The sequence below is a fragment of the Pseudophryne corroboree genome, chromosome 1 (genome assembly GCF_028390025.1).
Source record: "Pseudophryne corroboree isolate aPseCor3 chromosome 1, aPseCor3.hap2, whole genome shotgun sequence".
NCBI lineage: Eukaryota > Metazoa > Chordata > Amphibia > Anura > Myobatrachidae > Pseudophryne > Pseudophryne corroboree.
In genome coordinates this window covers 822,656,262-822,677,957 of record NC_086444.1, presented here as the reverse complement: position 1 = coordinate 822,677,957, position 21,696 = coordinate 822,656,262, and the positions used below count along the sequence as shown (strand labels likewise).

The 21,696-nt window shown below is 42.9% G+C and overlaps 1 protein-coding gene across 1 annotated transcript in view; it reads left to right on the top strand.

Annotated features, from left to right (window-relative positions):
* The window catches only part of FRAS1 (Fraser extracellular matrix complex subunit 1), an 887,592-nt gene that overhangs the window by 47,480 nt on the left and 818,416 nt on the right, over nucleotides 1-21,696 (top strand). Inside the window, exon 2 of the mRNA XM_063919583.1 lies at nucleotides 6,772-6,803. Within this exon, the coding sequence (XP_063775653.1) occupies nucleotides 6,772-6,803 (32 nt within the window). The remainder of the gene's footprint in view (nucleotides 1-6,771; nucleotides 6,804-21,696) is intronic.

The window sequence follows — 21,696 nt, the reverse complement described above, 5'->3', positions numbered from 1 at the left end:
GCGCCACTGTTCCCAATACTCCGTTCTGCCAATGCTGATAATTCACGATCTGTCCGGGAATCTGCAAAATACAGCATATTAAATACCACACTCGCCAATTTCAATCCTTTTTGGGTCAGGATCAGCAAATTGAGGATTTCCAACTTGTTGGATTTTTCTGATCCACTGACACAGTCATTGGGGTAACGGGGAATTGCCCTAATACTCCCCTGTTGTATGGGGCCTATTATTAAGTAAGAGCTGAGCTGCAACTATAGTCAGTGGGAAAGTATTGGGCCATAAAATAAGAAAACCCCATAACGAATGCCTTTAAGTAAAAACCTCATCATAAGCCTTTATATAAATAACTGCCATACTTATAATGTGACTATAGAGATATAGCATGTTCAGTATAATTAGATTCATTAGATTCTACTTAGTGGGAATACGTTAATTCTCATAGAGATCTTCATAAATAATTAATATCGTATCCAGTAAGAAGTAATGCTCTTTACCTTATTTCTTGGCTACTAAAGAGTATAATATTGAGAAAAAAAAGACACCGCAGAGATAAGAGAGCACAGTTTGCAGTGGTTTGATCATAAGTCTTCATAGTTCTGATTTCTAACTATTAGAGTAAACCATGTGAGACATTCTGCGGATGTGATTTTTCTTTTCTTGAGATCAGGGTGATGCTGCAGGAATGGACACTACCAAATAAGATGTAGACACTGCCTAACAAGACATATAAATAGATGAAAAGGTGACCAAGTTTTATGCATGCCATACACCCTGACACTGAGACTATGGTGGCTATTATTTTCTTCTAATGTGGTTCAGCGGTTAGTTTGTTGGCAGATGTATAAATCTCTCTGGTAACCATAGTATGACGGCGCTGCCTCAAGGAAGCATTTTGAAAACTTATAGAAAACAGAGATCATCAAAGGGCTGCTGAAACAACCTGTATTCTTTTTGGCGCTGCCAAGTGTAACTACTGTTGTCTTGTCTGCTCTCTGGCACACCTTTCTATTTCACACCCAATGTTGTTATGGTACATTAATTAGAAATAATACTGTTGCCTTTTATGTTGTAAAGTGTAAAAAAACAAAAACAAACCCTTTTAGAATTTATAAACTCAGCTCTATCAATGCAGTTATTCCGACCAAAACAAATATTTGAGACTTTCAGTAAAATGTTGTGCATCAGATACATTTCCATTAAAGGCTGTGTTTAATACACAGAATGTATTTTGCTGACATCAATTTTAGTCTATCACAGGTACATGTAATGCGGGCCATACATCTATGGCTTGATACCCCATTCTACCGATCCCATCCACTGTTGGCAATCTGATTTGTGGACATTGATGATTGACAATCTTTTCGGAAATCTGCAAAAAAAACAGCATGTAAAAAATGTATCGATGACATTTTCTCGTTAATGTTCTAGCTACATTTCACCAAGATTGTTTTATGTGGAAGTTATTGTTTTTTTTCCTATTGGTTCTTTTTGATTTGTGATAGTGCCTGTAGTTTTATAACAGTGACAGCCTGAGATCAAATACTTCTTTGGCTTACCAAAAGCAATTTTCAAAATAAATACCTCTTAAATCCAGATAAATGCTGTTAGTGCAAGTTCTGAATGACCCATTGATTGGTCTCTGCACCTGGTTCACTGAAGGACATAAACGCAGAGAGATACAGTATGAGAAACATATTCTTAACAGTGAAGTAACACATTCATATTACATTATGTTATTATAGGAGGCATTGTGACTTAGCAAAACAAACTATAGGACCAGTACAATATCAACATAAAATGACACAACTTTATGCTACAATATAAGTATAAAATGTTTCGTTATACCACTTTACTTTATAATGCCATAATTGCTGTGATTGCCTTGAGTTTGTTCTTGCAATTACAGCAAATGTGCATTATAAATATAAATTCCATAGTACTAACCTTGTGCTGTACCTCCCGTCCAGGGCCGGTTCTAGCCCTTGTGGCGCCCCGGGTGAAAATAGGGGCGTGGCTTCATAAAGGGGTGTGGTCAGGTATGCCCCCTGTAGAGTCGCATCCCCGTTTGTGCCCCCTGTAGACTTGTGCCCCCTGTAAACTTGTGCCCCCGTTTGTGCCCCCTGTAAACTTGTGCCCCCGTTTGTGCCCCCTGTAGACTTGTGCCCCCGTTTGTGCCGCTTACAAAATAAAAAAAAAAAATTAATTAATTAATTAATACTCACCATCCCCGCTCCTGATTCCCGACCGCTGCTTACCTCCATCTCCAGCTGCCGGTGCCGCTCCTCTGATCTATGGGAGAGACGTCATGACATCTCTCCCATAGCACAGCATAGACACTAGAGGTCAATTATGATCCCTAGTGTCTATGTGCCGCACCCACAACACCGGGGGGCACCACCAGTAGCGGATCTTGCTACGGCGGCAGCGCCCTCCGGAAGGTGGCGCCCCGGGCAAAAATCCCGTGTGCCCGTAGCAAGATCCGCTACTGCTCCCGTCACACATCGCATCCATACTAATCGCATATGTGCGATAAGAGCTGTCCTTAACGATGTGTGCCGGTCACTGGTCTTCCGGGAGTCCGTCTACGCATGCCCAGAGTGATGCAGCGACCGCGGAGCATGCTGGGGGGATTTGTTCGGATCCCTCACACAGCGGACAGATGCCTATAGGCTTCTATAGGGTAATGCCAGCTACCCTCCGCATTGGAGCCCCATTGGTGGAGTTTTAGTACACATTTGGAAATGTGGTAAAAACTCAGAAAAAAGGGTTACTTTAGTACATGTTACTAATGCCCCCCTGCTAAATTTACAGTTTGGAAGTATATTTCAAGCTGCAGTTATAAATAGGGAGTACTGTATGTCAAAATAGCAGTCCTTCAGCATGGATTAAACATGTCTCTTTAAATAAAGGCAGTAATGTCATGCATCAGTCTGTCAATGCTAGTAATGGGATGTATTATATAATAAAAATACTACTTTATGTGGTTATGCTCTATAATAAAAACATAAAATTTGTTACTGAAGTTTTTTTCTTAAAGCATAGTTTTAATGGGGTCAATGAATTATACACATATTATGGCCTAGTATAATCCGTTAATAGAATGTAAATATATGCTGTAAGTACTTTTACTCTATATTTCACCCCCTTTGCATGTGCAAATCTTCACAGGGATCAGTGCCTGGAGCTGCTGCAATTTGCCTTCATCCTTTTGCAGAGTATTACAATCAGGATATACATTAGAAGAAATGTAAAATGATCTGAATGTGTGTGTGTGTGTGTGTGTGTGTGTGTGTGTGTGTGTGTGTGTGTGTGTGTGTGTGTGTGTGTGTGTGTGTGTGTGTGTGTTTAATAAAATCATATTATATAGATAGAAGTAATGTATTCAGTCTAGAAATACACCAAATCCTGGATATACCTGGTTGTGGGAATGAAAACTGCATTAAAATATTCCTGGTCACATCATGTGCTTTACCATTATGTCGTAGTTACTTATCAAAGCCCGCAGGAAAGCTTAAGCACACTGGTAACACATAAGGCATATGACATTTCTGATTGATTGCTTTACTTACTTTTAAGCCATATTAATAAATCAGTACCTGTATTAATGATAATTATTAATTGCTATATATTGAGAGCCGATGCATACACACTGTATATCGCACAGTAACGTCTTGCTGCAGCTGGCCGGAGCATGCAGCTTTGGACGATGAGTCCAAATTGAGCTGCATGCACGGCCGAGACCGAGGGTTGTTAACGACCCGTGGGCCGGCGCATCATTCGTCATTTACATCATACACACTAGTGGATATAGTAAACAACGTCGCTGAGGAAGGATCAAAATGAGCAGCGCCGTTTACTTTATCGACTAGTGTGTACGGGACTTAAGTCTGTTTTTGCAGAGGTCATGCTGCCTGTTTTTACATTTATAATTATATGCATATCAGTTACATCTCCTCTTGTGACTGATTAGGTGTAATTGGGCTCCAACTGGGTGTTCTCAAGTAGGTATTAAGTCAGGGCATACCTATACAACGGCAGGCTGTGCAGAGTTGGATGGAAGCGTAAATATGCCTGTTTTCACCAGAGATGCCGAGAGGAGGGAGGGGATACTGATTACCTGGGCCAGGAACTGTCAGAAGGGCACAGTGGGCGCCTGAGTCAGCTGCTGAGAGAGACAACTGTCCCCATTTGCAGCATTCAGCGCTGTTTCTCTGCACCACACATAGTATTTTTCAGGCATTTTTTCATAGAGTGTGTGTGGTTATGTCTCCCAGATTGGCCATGCCACTTTCAGTACCCAAGCCCCACAGCTGTCTCAATGGCCTTGGTTTCTACAGGTATAGGCTGGTACAAGTGCATCTTGATAATGATGATGATGACTGCTATTGAACTACATGTATTAGATTAGATGCACACAACTCTGCATATGGCAGAAATACTTGTAGTAACAAACATTATACATTTTTTTATTACAGTGGGGATCAACTTCTTTCTACCTAATCACTATGGTGAAATAAGTGAGGAAAGAAATGTTTTAAAAACACTGATGGTATAATGGTTATCATTACTGCCTCCCAGCACTGAGGCTGTGAGTTTGATACCCACCAAGGACCTAACTGGGTGGCGTTTGTATATTCTCCCCATGCTTGCATGGGTTTCCTCCAGGTACTCCCACAACACAAAAATATGCCAGTTAGATAATTGGCGCTAACAAAAAAAAGCAACCCTAGTATGTATGCAGTAGGGAATATAGATTGTAAGCTTCACTGGGGCAGGGATTGATGTGAGTGGCCAAATATTCTCTGTAAAGCGCTGTGGAATATGTGTGCGCTATATAAATAACTGGTAATAAATAATGAATGACAATATAGCTCACACCAGTTGTGTAGCTATACTTTTACTTCCTATATATCTACTGTTATTTGTGGTGCTCTGACTACAGATTTCTCTGATAATACACAGACTAACAGTGACCTTTAGAGGGCAAGCCACTTTACTTCCCTGAGCCTAGAGCAACAAATAAGATCATTTCGTTTGGAATTGATGGTGAATGAAGTTCAGCAACCCTTACACAGCAGAAGATAACATTGCCCTGAATGGTATATGGGTGCAAAGCTATAAAAGGATTAAAGTATATAAAATAATGGGATGTTGCCAGGTTATGCTTTCCATTAGTGTAAATAAATTAAGCCTAACCTTTTATGAGTGAATTTCAAAGTTGTTATTTTTTATCATAAGAACTGTTTTGTGCGGCTGACATCCTCTGTTTGTCTTACAACCAAATGACTCCAGCCAAAACAATTTGTGCTGTTATACTGGGAAATTGCAGAAATATGTGCATGAAAGTCTGCACCCAGTGATTATGCAACGAGTGTTATGATATAAGGATTAAAAAGGTATCCGGTCATGTGACCGGCTCTCGGGATCCTGGTGGTCACCATGCTGACGCCGGGATCCCGCCCACTTACCAGCCCGACAGACGGCATGTCGACTGACAGAAACTATTCCCATGACACCCAAAGAGCAGGAATAGAACCTGTGACGAGCGCAGCGAGCCACCAAGCCCGCTGCATGGCGAGCACAGCAAGGGGCCTTGTTGCGCTCACCCCCGCATTCTGCCGGCCATGATACCAAGGTTGGTATTCTAACCCGCCAGGAAACTCAGTGCCGTTCTCCCAGCCCCAGCCCATTAAAAAGCCTTATTCTGTAGGATTATGAAAAGCATAATTGGCAGATGTATCTATGTTTGTTTACCCTGTACTTGACCTATATATTCTTCAACTGTAAATCACTGTTTTCCTGTTTTGATTATTAATTTATGTACTCTGTAATTGGGTGCTGCAGATCTCTTGTGGCACCATATAAATAAAGGATAATAATAACTAATAATAATTGTACAGTTTGCAGTATATTAGATTAAATTGTCCCTATGTCATCTGCACAATTTAAGTGTTTGCGGCATGCATTGCTTCATTGGGATAGGTATGCGTGACCGTCGGATGGGATGCCTGCAGTCACAATACCCACGCCGGCATCCCAATGGTCATGATCCCGACAGGGGTGGGGTAAGTATTCTACCTCTCCCCCCTATCCTCCTAACCCTAATCCTCCCTTATCGCAGCCTAACCCTTCCCCCTTAGTGCCTGACCCTAACTTCCCCCCTTCATGCCTAAACCTAACCCCCTCCCCCGTCTGCAACCTAACCATAACCCTCCCCCCTTATTGCCTAAACCTAACCCCCCCGCCCCCCACACACACACACACACACACACACACACACACACACACACACACACCCCCCTGCCACTCATCGCAGGCTCATTTAGGATACATGCTGCACTTGCCAGGGTCGCCTCATTGTGTGCGCAGCACTCCCAAGTGGACGATCTAGCAAATGACTTTTGGAATCTCTTGATTTCGGGTACATACTAGACAATATGGCCGATATATTGTTCCGATCCGTGTTGGAATAATACATTGTCTAATGTGTGCCCAGCTTTAGAGCTGTATTAATGGTAACAAAAGTCTTGGCTTATAGCCGAAGGATTAGTTACCATATCCACCTATGGCCTCCAGGTGGTGAGAGCATTAAGGTACTAAGGGGTTAGAATTCCCCACAGCTCCGTGCGGTCCCACTCTGTTGGTAGCACCGTTTAAGGTGCCACAGTTTCCTTGCAGTTTAGTGCAGTTCCTTTGGTGGTAGCTGCTGATGTTCTTTATGTAGAATAACCATAAACTTTTCTAATTGTCCCTTTTCTTTATCCATTATAGGTGCCTGTGTCTTCCAGGGTTCCTTGTTTGCGGTATGTCCAATTTTATACAAACTATCAGAGCTTAGATTTTGTTGTTGCACCGTGTCATTTTGTAGCACTTGACACAATCCATGTTTTAGTAATACATACCAAATCCTTTTCTAAATGTATTCATGTAATACAAAATGCTGTTTGAATCCCAATTTGTGCATTGAAATGAAGTTGGAAAGTATAGAATAATATTATAATTGAAGCATAACTGTAAGTTTAGCTGTTGGACGTGTTACCTCCAGTATGCACTGAATCTAGTATTTAGACAAACTAGACAAATTCAGCCATTGGTACAGAACCTGATCTTTCAATGTGTGTCTGGGAACCATGGACCTGCTAATACATGGAAATAAACTTATTTCTAATATTATGTCAAGACAAAAGTTTACATGTAAAATCCATTGATGATGCATGGTAGATTAATGCTTACAAATGTATAAATGTATATAATCTGTCAGTACATGCTGGGAGTTATAGTACAGTAGGAGGAAAATCAGTCTTTGACCGAACATAGGCTAGTACCTAATATGTTGATAATAGCAACAACATCATCATTTCTCAACTCAGGTTCAATAGTTCATCATGTCCTGTTGATATTAAATTCAATATTGCTAATGTTCAGTTAAACAAAATGTTCTCTTTTTGGCACAGTGCATTTATAATATTCTTTTTTCATTTATTACATGCATTTAGATGTTATTATATTAAAATAATATAATTAGAAATAATGGACCATTTATGGGAATAAAAAAAAAAACAAGTTAATAAAAACAAACAAACAGTTCTTTCGAAACATTTTCTTTTCTTTTAAACTTTATTTATATTGATTATGGCCACAAAAATATGATTCCCCAAAATATGATATTTTGTCAGTTGAAAGCCTGTTTGCTTGCTATTAGTTTCTTCTTCATTATAATATGGATTGTCTGTTCCAGGAGATCTGTATAAAGATTACTACCTAAAACATTTTTCACTTTCAGTAGGGATTTCAGATCAGTACATATTTAAGTAACCCAACTATTACTGGCACTTATATTTTCTGTGTATGAACTATGGCTCATCTGACACGAAGACCTGATACTGTACATTTAACTATATATTGCAAAAAAAATAAAAAAATTGTTTAAGCTTATCTCCTCCTAGAGGAATGGTGAAAGGTCACTTCAAGTAACCTCATCAATAATTCTATCTGAAATCCATGTTCAAGGACTTTTACATTACAATCCTAGGAAATTACTAGTGAACCAATAAATATTTGATATTCTACTGCACCGCCTGAAAGGCTGGGTTGTACATGTATTTATCTCCAGCTGTTGCCATGTAACCCTGATAATGACACACATGACATCTAAGTTACTGTGTTCATTGTGATCGCAGCTTAATATTGACATATCCAACAGTGTATTTATCTATGTTTATTTCATTACCGTAGTGTAACACTGTATAAGCATGCCATTATCAGTCAGATGTGCACATCACTCAACATTTACATTTTCTATAATATATAGAATTTATTTTTACATGATATGATGTATTTCCATTATAATTCTCTATAATTGCTCTGGGGAGGGAGTTAGATTTTTATTTGAAAATATGAATATAATATTTTGTATATTTTGTATTTATATCAAATAGACTATATACCAACAGTATCATACAAATAAGAATAATAGCGTTTCATGCTGTAACTGAAAAAAACTTCTATGTATTTAATCAGCTAAGTCATTTTTTTCGTGAACTAGCTACTGTGGAATGACAACAGCGATTTTGATGGTTTAGGTGTCATTTGATAGGGTGTGTGATGTAGATGTGCAATAAGGTCGCAGAATTTTGATAAGTGGTCAGGTTGTTGAGGAATAACGCGTGCCCAATTGTGAAGATCTCAAAGTATTCTAGCAGTCGGGATGCAGTTGAAATGCTGGCTGTCTGGATACCAGCGTTCAGGATACTGATGCCAGAATCCCTACAGTCGCCATTTAACTGACGGCTGGAATCCCTACACCCGCCCTGTATTCCCACTCGGTTGGTGGGTCCACGCCACCAACTAATACCCCTTTTCCACCTACGAGCACGGGTCGTAGCCGGGAGCCTGACACGGGTGCTACCCGGCTGCGGCCCGTGCTCAACTCCCTTTCCCACTGCGCTCACCAACCCGGCATATTGCCGGGTCGGTGACGCTGCTAGTGACGCAGCAGGGGCGGCGCTGGGAGATCACATGATCTTCCAGCGGCAGGTGCGGCGCTGGGAGATCACATGATCTTCCAGCGCCGCCCTTCCATGCAGTGTAAACGGGAGCCGTGTCGCATCGACACGGCTTCCGTTTACACCAGAGGTTCCCAAACTGTGTGCCGTGGCTCCCTGGGGTGCCTCGGGACACTTGCAGGGGTGCCCTGGGTTGGTGGTCCAGGACCAATTCAAATTATTCATGGCCAATATAATAGGCAAAACCAGTGGCCAAACAGAAGCAAATCTTGTCCCTCACCACACAACTGACCCTAAGGATGACATATAAATGCGATCTACTTAATGTAATATTTCTTTCTAAATTTCTTAATAAGAAATTTTTGGCCTAGGGTTGCCGTAAAAAAAATTCTGATATTCTAGGGCGCCGTGATTCAAAAAAGTTTGGAAACCACTGGTTTACACTACAACCCTACCCGGATCATTCCCGTGTCCTACCCAGGTAGTTACCCGGGTAGGATTCACGGGTCACTTGATCCGGGTTTTTGCGGGGGGACCCTTTTCCACTTGCAAAAAACACGGGTAAATGCGCGCCCCCGTGCACTTACCCGTGTTTTTTGAGCTAGTGGAAAAGGGGTATCAGTGGGAATAGAACCTATAGCAAGCTAAGCTTGCTACCCGGCCCGAAACATGGCAAGCACAGCGAGCCCACGAGGGGACTCGCTGCCGGGATTCCAGAAGATGGGTTTCCGCTGTCGTTCTGCAGTATATCATAGCAGTAGTAATTCTAGCAGTCACATGAGGAGAGGACAAGCTTTCATATTATAGAATTGTCTGGGGTTTTTCCCATTAAGGTACATTTATTGTACATTTTGCTTTTAATAATGTTTTTTTCTACACATGCTCCTCCCTCTGCTGCATTTTAAAGTGCACTGTATGCATGTGAACACGTTAAATTGGTTCAGGATGCATATCATCTCTCTCCATAATATGAATATTAAGAAAAAAGCCAAACACATGTCAATATACAGCAGAAAAAATAGTAACAAGTCTGTGTGCATTGTTATTAGTTTCAATATAGAATAATATTGTTTTTGAAAGATGCTGTAAAGAACGCCTATGTACACAGGCCTTTATGAATATCCACCTCATCATGAAAAGACAACATGTAGTACAGTGACACAGCTGTCAGCCGGGCATGTTACAAGGGATGTACAAAAGTTTTTCATGTAGACTTCATAAAGTTCAGTTTAGCAAATATGTCTCTTGCCTAGAGGGTGGTGTCAGCTGTGTGCCTCACACTGGTATTTGTAAGTCATCATAAAACCCCAGTGGAAAATTCCACTGTATTTTCATGATGTGATTAGTAGGAATACTTGCCCATGTATGGGCTTGCAGGGCAGGCGCCTTTGCTTTAAAATGTCGTACCTCCACTATTCAGTCAGATCGGACCCCTAAAGCTCCAATAAATCTCTTTTCTTAGTAACTACAATCTGATCTGTGCTGTAAACACCGATAGATTAAATGTATTTCTGCAACCAAAAGTGTACATATTCTAAAGAAGGATGTGTGAATTGCAAGCTTTTTGTAGTATACATGTGTGTGTATATACAGACACATGTATTATATATGTGGGTATACAAACACTGTACTGAAGATAACATGGATATAAATACGCAACCTGTGATTTGTATATGCAGAGAGTGGAATTTATGCTGTTTTGTGGGTTATGGCCATATGCTTAAACTAAAATACACAATTTTTACTGCTTATTCTAAAAAAAAATTCTGTAAATAGCAAGTGTTATTAATGTAATTTGCTTTATATATTTGTGCTATACAGTGCACCTGGAAAGTATTCACAGTGCTTCACTGTTTCCACGTTTTGTTATGTTACAGCCTTATTCCAAAATGGAATAAATTGATTTTTTCCCTCAAAATTCTACACACAATGCCCCAAAGTGACCACGTGAAAAAAGTTTTTTTTGCAGATTTATTTAAAAAAAAACTAAGAAATCACATGTACATAAGTATTCACAGCCTTTGCCATTAAGCTCAAAATTTAGCTCAGGTGCATCCTGTTTCCACTGATCATCATTGAAATGTTCCTACAGCTTAATTGGAGTCCACCTGTGGTAAATTCAGTTGATTGAACATGATTTGGAAAAGCACACACCTGTCTATATAAGGTCCCACACTTGACAGTGCATGTCTAAGCACAAACCAAGCATGAAGTCAAAGAAATTGTCTGTAGACCTCCAAGACAAGATTGTCTCGAGGCACAAATCTGGGGAAGGGTACAGAAAAATATCTGCTGCTTTGAAGGTCCCAGTAAGCATAGTGGCCTCCATCATCCGTAAATGGAAGAAGTTCGGAACCACCAGGACTCTTCCTAGAGCTGGCCAGCCATCTAAACTGAGCGATCGGGGGAGAAGGGCTCTAGTCAGGGAGGTAACCAAGAACCTGATGGTCACTCTGTCAGAGCTACAGCATTTCTCTGTGGAGAGAGGAGAACCTTCCAGAAGGACAACCATCTCTGCAGCAATCCACCATTTAGGCCTGTATGGTAGAGTGGCCAGACGAAAGCCACTCCTTAGTAAAAAGCACATGGCAGCCTGCCTGGAGTATGCCAAAATGCACCTGAAGGACTCTCAGACCATGAGAAACAAAATTCTCTGGTCTGATGAGACAAAGATTGAACTCTTTGGCGTTAATGCCAGGTATCATGTTTGGAGGAAACCAGGCACCGCTCATCACCAGGTCAATACCATCCCTACAGTGAAGCATGGTGGTGGCAGCATCATGCTGGTGGGGATGTTTTTTAGCGGCAGGAACTGGGAGACTAGTCAGGATAGAGGGAAAGATGAATGCAACAATGTACAGAGACATCCTGGATGAAAACCTGCTCCAGAGCACTAAACTGGGGTGATGGTTCATCTTTCAGCAGGACATTGACCCTAAGCACACAGCCAAGATATCAAAGGAGTGGCTTCAGGACAATCCTGTGAATGTTCTTGAGTGGCCCAGCCAGAGCCCAGACTTGAATCCGATTGAACATCTCTGGAGAGATCTGAAAATGGCTGTGCACTGACGCTTCCCATCCAACCTGATGGAGCTTGAGAGGTGCTGCAAAGAGGAATGGGCGAAACTGCCTAAAGATAGGTGTGCCAAGTTTGTGGCATCATATTCAAAAAGACTTGAGGCTGTAATTGCTACCAAAGGTGCATCAACAAAGTATTGAGCAAAGGCTGTGAATGCTTATGTACATGTTATTCCTTAGTTTTTCATTTTTTAATAACTTTGCAAATATCGGAAAAAAAACACTTTTTTCACGTCATTATGGGGTATTGTATGTAGAATTTTGAGGGGAAAATTTTATTTATTCCATTTTGGAATTAGGCTGTAACATAACAAAATGTGGAAAAAGTGAAGTGCTGTGAATACTTTCTGGATGCACTGTATATGACAGTGGATGATTGATGTTGAAATATTGAACATTGCGTTACACAAGAAAGGAATGTGGGCTGGCAGGAAAATCCTCAGGGAGCCGTTCATTCAATTTATACTTCAAACATCACAATGATCATAGCAGAACTTTAACTGCAATCTTTTGTCATGCACACAGAGAACGCACACACTTGCTGTATGCCTGTCTCTTTATTTTTTCCTTCTGCCTGTGTGACATTGCCAGCTGCATAGTAGTACCTCTGCTGTTCTGTATGCTGGATGTATTTCCCACTGTAACTGTTCTTACACTTAAGGCCGAATTCAGTTAGCCATGAGTTACTTAGGTCCTTATTCAAAACTGATCGCATCTGCAATGCAGTCGCATTTTAAAATTTTTAGGCCCAGTGCACATGCGCAGGTCCTGATCTGCGTGGGCTGAGCAATGCGATTACATTGGCTAATTGACAGGCAGAGGCGTTCGCAGAGCGGTTGGAGGATGCAATGCAGTGTTGTGCGGGTGGGGCAGTGAAAAAGTGGGCAAGTCCACGTCATTTCCGGGACGACTGCATGATGTCACACGCAGCCACTGCGACAGGGAAAATGTTGGTAGCCCGATTGCCTTCACAGCCAGCCTGCGGAGGCAGGGGGGGCTTCCCTTATTTAGCGATGCGATCGCAATTAAATTACGATTACATCGCTGGCTGCTTTTTGCATGCTGGGCAGCCCACAGCATGCGATCGCAAGCAGTTGCTGGTTGCAAAACTGCAACTGATGCTGAATAAGGTCCTTAGTATGACTCCCGCATTCCATTAATGACCACTTCACTGGATATTTTACTCAAACATGCACCAGATACCCAAATAAATTAGGAATGGCAAGTCACGGGCATCACGGCAATGTTGAAGGTGATTCTGCAGTGTGCAAGCCATGTGAACTGCATAAAGGAGTGACCCCCAAAAAGTGGCAAATAAGATAGCCGGACATTGTAGAGTGTTGGAGGCTGTTAAATGAAGTCAAATGGTTGATTTCTGCAACTTTTATAAATGATGGGAAATGAAAATTAGCAAGTGTATTTCAGAAAATAAGTGTCGAGTGTTACTTACTTTAGTGTCTATAGTGATTTTTAAGTGTGTATATATAAGTTTGTAAAGTATTGGAAAATCAGATGTAACTTCTGCAGGTTCAAAAAACCCTTTTTCTCTAATGTCCTAGAGGATGCTGGGTCTCCGTAAGGACCATGGGGATAGACGGGCTCCGCAGGAGACATGGGCACTTTAAGAAAGACTTTGACTCTGGGTGTGCACTGGCTCCTCCCTCTATGCCCCTCATCCAGACCTCAGTTAGAGAAACTGTGCCCAGTGGAGACTGGGTGCATTTCAGGAGCTCTCCTGAGTTTCCTGTAAGAAAGCATTTTTGTTAGGTTTTTTATTTTCAGGGAGCTCTGCTGGCAACAGACTCCCTGCATCGAGGGACTGAGGAGAGAGAAACAGACCCACTTTTCTGAGTTTCAGGGCTCTGTTTCTTAGGCTACTGGACACCATTAGCTCCAGAGGGATCGGTACGCAGGTCTCGCCATCGCCGTCCGTCCCAGAGCCGCGCCGCCGTCCTCCTAGCAGAGCCGGAAGAAAGAAGCCGGGTGAGTATGTGAGGAAAAGACCATCTGAGGCGGCAAAAGACATTTGGATCTTCACTGAGGTAACGCACAGCACTGCAGCTGTGCGCCATTGCTCCCCTTCACCTCACACACTTCGGTCACTGTAAGGGTGCAGGGCGGAGGGGGGGGGGCGCCCTGGGCAGCAATATAAACCTCTCTTATGGCAAAGATAGATATATACATGTACAGCTGAGCACTGTACATGTATATAAAGAGCCCCCGCCATGTATTGAAAAATTTGAGCGGGACAGAAGCCCGCCGCCGAGGGGGCGGGGTTTCTCCCTCAGCACTCACCAGCGCCATTTTTATCCACAGCACCGCTGAGAGGAAGCTCCCTGGACTCTCCCCTGCTTGACACACGGTGACAGAGGGTTTTAAAGTAGAGGGGGGGGCACATAATTGGCGCATATACACAAAACAGCGCTACTGGCTAAACATACTGTGTTTTTTCCAGGGTCATATAGCGCTGGGGTGTGTGCTTGCATACTCTCTCTCTGTCTCTCCAAAGGGCCTGGTAGGGAACTTGTCTTCAGAAAAGAGCTTCCCTGTGTATGTGTGGTGTGTCGGTACGTGTGTGTCGACATGTCTGAGGTTGAGGGCTCACCTAAGGAGGAGGGGGAGTTTATGAATGTTAGGTCTCCGTCGGCGGTGCCGACGCCGGACTGGATGGATATGTGGAATGTTTTAAGTGCAAATGTTAATTTATTGCACAAAAGGCTAGACAAAGCCGAAGCTGGGGCACAGTCAGGGAGTCAACCCATGCCTGTCCCTATGTCGCCGGGACCTTCAGGGTCTCAGAAGCGCCCACTATCCCAAATAGTTGACACAGATACCGACACGGATTCAGACTCCAGTGTCGATTACGATGATACAAAATTACAGCCAAAGGTGGCTAAATGTATTCGAGATATGATTATCGCAATAAAAGATGTGTTGCATATCACTGAGGAACCCCCTGTCCCTGACACGAGGGTACACATGTATAAGGGAAAGAAACCTGAGGTCTCCTTTCCCTCCTCGCATGAACTGAACGAATTATGTGAAAAAGCGTGGGAAACTCCAGACAAAAAACTGCAGATTCCCAAAAGGATCCTAACAGCGTATCCTTTCCCGGCGCAGGACAGGATACGGTGGTATTCCTCCCCTAGGGTGGACAAGGCCTTGACGCGCTTATCAAAAAAGATAGCGCTTCCATCCCAAGATACGGCTACCCTCAAGGATCCTGCTTACCGCAAGCAGGAGGTTACCTTGAAGTCCATTTACACACATTCTGGTACGTTACTCAGACCGGCTATTGCGTCGGCCTGGGTTTGTAGTGCTGTAGCAGCATGGACAGATTCCTTATCAACGGATATTGAGACTCTTGATAAGGATACCATTTTACTGACCCTAGGGCATATAAAAGATGCTGTCTTGTATATGAGGGATGCTCAAAGAGACATTAGTTTACTGGGTTCCAGGATAAATGCTATGTCTGTTTCTGCTAGGCGTGTCTTATGGACCCGACAGTGGACTGGTGCTGCCGACTCCAAGAGGCATATGGAGTTGTTGCCTTACAAGGGTGAGGAATTGTTTGGAGAGGGACTCTCGGACCTCGTCTCCACGGCTACGGCAGGTAAATCAAATGTTTTGCCATATATTCCCTCACAATCTAAGAAAGTGCCTCATTATCAAATGCAGTCCTTTCGTTCCAATAAAAGCAAGAGAGCACGTGGATCGTCCTTTCTTGCCAGAGGTAAGGGCAGAAGGAAAAAGCTGCACAACACAGCTAGTTCCCAGGAACAGAAGTCCTCCCCGGCCTCTGCAAAATCCACCGCATGGCGCTGGGGCTCCCCTGAGGGAGTCCGCTCCTGTGGGGACACGTCTTCGACTGTTCAGCCACGTCTGGGTCCACTCACAGGTGGATCCCTGGGCAATAGAAATTGTTTCCCAGGGTTACAAGCTGGAATTCGAAGAGGTGCCTCCTCGCCGGTTTTTCAAATCTGCCCTACCGAAACACCCCCTGGAAAGGGAGATAGTGTTACATGCGATTCACAAATTGTGTCTTCAACAAGTGGTGGTAGAGGTTCCCCTGCTTCAAAGAGGGCAGGGGTACTACTCAACTCTGTTTGTGGTCCCGAAACCGGATGGTTCGGTCAGTCATACCCATTTTAAATTTAAAATCCCTGAACCTTTACTTAAAACGGTTCAAGTTCAAGATGGAATCGCTCAGGGCGGTCATCGCCAGCCTAGAAGGGGGAGATTTTAAGGATGCATACCTGCATGTTCCCATATATCCTCCTCATCAGGCGTACCTGAGATTTGCGGTACAGGATTGTCATTACCAATTTCAGACGTTGCAGTTTGGGCTTTCCACGGCCCCGAGAATTTTCACCAAGGTAATGGCGGAAATGATGGTGCTCCTACGCAAGCAGGGTGTCACAATTATTCCGTACTTGGACGATCTCCTCATAAAAGTGAGATCACGGGAGAAGTTGCTGAACAGTGTATCACTTTCACTGAATGTGTTACAGCGACACGGCTGGATTCTCAATATTCCAAAGTCGCAGCTGAATCCTACAACTCGTCTGCCCTTCTTGGGCATGATTCTGGACACAGACCAGAAGAGGGTTTTTCTTCTGACGGAAAAAGCGCAGGAACTCATGACTCTAGTCATGAACCTGTTGAAACCAAAACAAGTGTCAGTACATCATTGCACTCAAGTTCTGGGAAAGATGGTGGCAACATACGAAGCCATTCCATACGGCAGATTCCATGCACCTTCCAATGGGACCTATTGGACAAATGGTCCGGGTCGCATCTGCACCTGCATCAGCGGATCACCCTGTCCCGCAGGGCCAGAGTATCTCTCCTGTGGTGGCTAAACAGTGCTCACCTTCTAGAGGGCCGCAGGTTCGACATTCAGGACTGGATCCTGGTGACCACGGACAACATCACCGCAGTAGCTCATGTAAACCGCCAAGGCGGCACAAGGAGCAGAGTGGCAATGGCGGAAGCCACCAGAATTCTTCGCTGGGCGGAGAATCATGTAAGCGCTCTGTCAGCAGTGTTCATTCCGGGAGTGGACAACTGGGAAGCAGACTTCCTCAGCAGACACGATCTGCATCCGGGAGAGTGGGGACTTCATCAAGAAGTCTTCGCGCAGATTGCAAGTCGGTGGGGACTACCCCAAATAGACATGATGGCATCCCGTCTCAACAAAAAGCTACAAAGGTATTGCGCCAGGTCAAGAGACCCTCAGGCGGTAGCTGTGGACGCCCTAGTGATACCGTTGGTGTTCCAGTCGGTATATGTGTTTCCTCCTCTTCCTCTCATACCCAAGATGTTGAGGATAATAAGAAAAAGAGGAGTGAGAACAATTCTCATTGTTCCAGATTGGCCACGAAGGACCTGGTATCCGGATCTGCAAGAATTGCTCACAGAAGATCCGTGGCCTCTTCCTCTAAGGCAGGACCTGTTACAACAAGGTCCCTGTCTGTTCCAAGACTTACCGCGGCTGCGTTTGACGGCATGGCGGTTGAACGCCGGATCCTAGCGGAAAAGGGTTTTCCGGATGAGGTAATTCCTACGCTAATAAAGGCTAGGAAAGCAGTGACGTCTAAACATTATCACCGAATATGGCGAAAATATGTTTCTTGGTGTGAGGCCAGGAATGCTCCTACGGAGGAATTCCATCTAGGCCGTTTTCTTCACTTCCTACAAACTGGAGTGAATTTGGGCCTAAAAGTAGGCTCCATTAAAGTTCAAATTTCGGCCTTATCCATTTTCTTTCAAAAGGAATTGGCCTCTTTACCTGAAGTACAGACTTTTGTGAAGGGAGTACTGCATATTCAGCCTCCTTTTGTACCTCCGGTGGCGCCTTGGGACCTTAACGTGGTGTTAAGTTTCCTTAAGTCTCATTGGTGTGAACCACTGAAAACAGTGGGGTTGAAATATCTCACTTGGAAGGTAGTCATGTTGTTGGCCTTGGCTTCGGCTATGCGAGTTTCGGAATTGGCGGCTTTATCACATAAAAGCCCCTATCTGGTTTTCCATATGGATAGAGCGGAGTTGCGGACCCGTCCTCAATTCCTACCTAAGGTGGTCTCATCCTTTCATATGAACCAACCTATTGTCGTGCCTGTGGCTACTCGTGACTTGGAGGATTCCGAGTCCCTTGATGTGGTCAGGGCTTTGAAAATTTACGTGGCCAGAACGGCTAGGATCAGAAAAACAGAAGCACTGTTTGTCCTGTATGCAGCCAACAAAGTTGGCGGCCCTGCTTCAAAGCAGACTATTGCTCGCTGGATCTGTAACACGATCCAGCAGGCGCATTCTACGGCAGGATTGCCGTTGCCAAAATCGGTGAAGGCCCATTCCACTAGGAAGGTGGGCTCGTCTTGGGCGGCTGCCCGAGGGGTCTCGGCACTACAGCTGTGTCGAGCTGCTACTTGGTCGGGGTCAAACACCTTTGCAAAGTTTTATAAGTTTGAAACCCTGGCTGAGGAGGACCTCCTGTTTGCTCAATCGGTGCTGCAGAGTCATCCGCACTCTCCCGCCCGTTTGGGAGCTTTGGTATAATCCCCATGGTCCTTACGGAGTCCCAGCATCCTCTTGGACGTTAGAGAAAATAAGATTTTAAACCTACCGGTAAATCTTTTTCTCGTAGTCCGTAGAGGATGCTGGATGCCCGTCCCAAGTGCGGACTACTTCTGCGAGACTTGTATATAGTTATTGCTTACATAAGGGTTATGTTATAGTTTCATCGGTCTTGGACTGATGCTATGTTGTTTTTTCATGCTGTTAACTGGGTAGTATATCACAAGTTATACGGTGTGATTGGTGTGGCTGGTATGAATCTTGCCCTTGGATTACAAAAATCCTTTCCTTGTACTGTTCGTCTCCTCTGGGCACAGTTTCTCTAACTGAGGTCTGGAGGAGGGGCATAGAGGGAGGAGCCAGTGCACACCCAGAGTCAAAGTCTTTCTTAAAGTGCCCATGTCTCTTGCGGAGCCCGTCTATCCACATGGTCCTTACGGAGTCCCAGCATCCTCTACGGACTACGAGAAAAAGATTTACCGGTAGGTTTAAAATCTTATTTTTTCGTGAGTCCCCATCACTGAATACATGTTCTGCCTTTTAGAGAACATGACAAATGACATGTATTGGCCACATTTTGCTATTTAAAAATCTGGAAATAGATTATTATTCCCTTGGAGGGGTGTCCCAGGTGTACTGCACTGTATCCTGACATTTCTACATTAAAATAAGGATTTTTACCTACTTTACATCTGGTGCGAACTTAAATCTGCATTAACTCTCATTGAGACTAGCGTTACGTTTACGTGCTTTTTTTACTAGCAAAACCTCATGGCGGAATCTGTCAACAACTTTAAGAATGGGTTAGATAATGGCGGAATCTGTCAACAACTTTAAGAATGGGTTAGATAAATTTGTAATGGCTAAGGATATCCAGGGTTATGGTGCATAGTCACGCATTATAGTTACTACAAACAGGGATAAAATGCAACGGCTGACATCAGCATCAGTCAAAAATTTTAGACAAATCATCATGCATAGGAGACTACAAATAGGTTGAACTCGATGGACAATTGTCTTTTTTCAACCTCAGATACTATGTTACTATGTTACTATGTCATGCGATGGCTTTAGTGTATTAAAAACTGCACGTTCTGTGTGCTGAATGCAATACTCAGTACAAATTTAAATTGCATTTGACGCAACACGCTATTGGAAAACCAGCATTACAGGCATTTTTATTGCGGTTATTTGTTTTCTCTTTCTTTTTCTCCAAATGTTCTGTGTAACAACTTTGCACAAATTTCCCTGCAGATGTACACTTATTTTTAAGAAGAAAATAAAAGGAATATACTTTTTTTTAGTTTCTGACAACTGAATGAGATGCGCCAGTGGAACAAATCTCAAGAAAAGTAGTTCATTGCTTTAATGGTTTTGTTAGACATTAACCTTTAAACATATATCAAACATAGAGGATTCTTAGTTTTTACTTGGCTAAAAGAGTTGTTAATTATATATTTTTTACATAGGTCATAGACATACTGTATACAGTACTGTGCAAACTATAATTAATCTGAGCAAATTGTGTGCTTGTTCTAATTGTGTTTATTATCTTGTGGCAAGCCACGTATTTCTTTCTCATATCAGCTGGCGTGCTAAACACTTTCCATGTACTGCATGCTTCATGCCCATGTGATGACACTAGTTCCCACTGAAGTGATAGGCTGCGATATTGATTCAGTCCACAAAATGAATGCCTACATTGGTACATTGGGCCTCAACTATAAATCTCCAAAGGTCTAGATTTACACATGTGCATCTGGATTTCCTTCAAAGTTCTTAGGCTTGCTGAGTACGATGGTGTGGCTCTGGTGAGGGGTAGAAATTTGCACCGGCTAAGGGGCTGATGACATTTATGTGAGTACATGTACAGAACATCTGTTGATATGGAATAAATAATGACCCTGTATGCTGAAAAGGTGACTTTTTTTTTTTAATTCCATTTCTTGCAAGTTTGTTGACAAAGGGCATTACCTATAGTTACGGAAAGCACAATGTTTTAAATTTGCCCTTTGCAACAGAAATTTCTTTATGCCATTTGAAAGTCCCACATTTTGTATGTTAAAGAACAAGTTAAATGTATTCTTGCTTCATTTCTTTTTTTTTTTTTCTCCTGCAATTTCTCTAATCATATGTTCAGAAATGTCAGCTGCTTTTGTCATTAATCAATGTACAGAGATTTGCACTTGGTGTATAATTTGCACAAAGAGAAGAAAAACAGCACAACAAAATGTAAACAGCAAGGAATGCAAATACTAATATAATGTAAATGGTCATTGGGGAGCAGTTCACAGAAAGCAATTTCTTCACATTTAGGAAGAATTATGCTAATATCTTTCTCAAAAAATGTACTCCATGAAAAATAAGACATCTGGTTATATAATTGAAGCTTCTGGCTGCTTAAAGAATTGCTAATTCTTTTAAACAGTTACTTTGTTCCAGGTCCCTCCTGGGCATCTGTTCTTTGACATGAAGACGAAGGTAGAGCATTGTTCCAGGACTAGCTTGCTTCTCTGTGGGCTTTCACTTTCAAGCAACCAAGATAAAATAGTTTCCATAGTAAAATCTTATTAGGATAACTTTATTGCAGTTATCGGACACTTCAAATGGAAGTTGTAACCTGTGTGTTTTTTGTACCGCTTTCACATCGCTAACCCGGTAAAGAACCGGCTTTTGAACACGCTTCCGACCCGGGTCTGAACACGCTATACCCCTTTAACATCGCAGTTTGGAGCCGTGTTATTACCGGGTTATTCCCGGGTTGGTGCCTTTCACACTGAACCCGGTTCTCCCTTTGAAAACATTTGTGATGTCATTATAAATTATAAAATTCCTTTTAAGGGCCTTTAGTTTATTGCTTACCTGCTGGGAGGTAAGGTGGAATCCAGAGGCTGCACGCATCTTTGTTATGTTTTTGTACGTGATTGCATGCTTAACAGTCCCTGTCATTTGGTGGGAAATTTCAGACTCCCCTCTTATCCGTAACAGCTCCCTAACCTCATCCTCACTCCAGTTTGCCATATTCTCCAAGCAC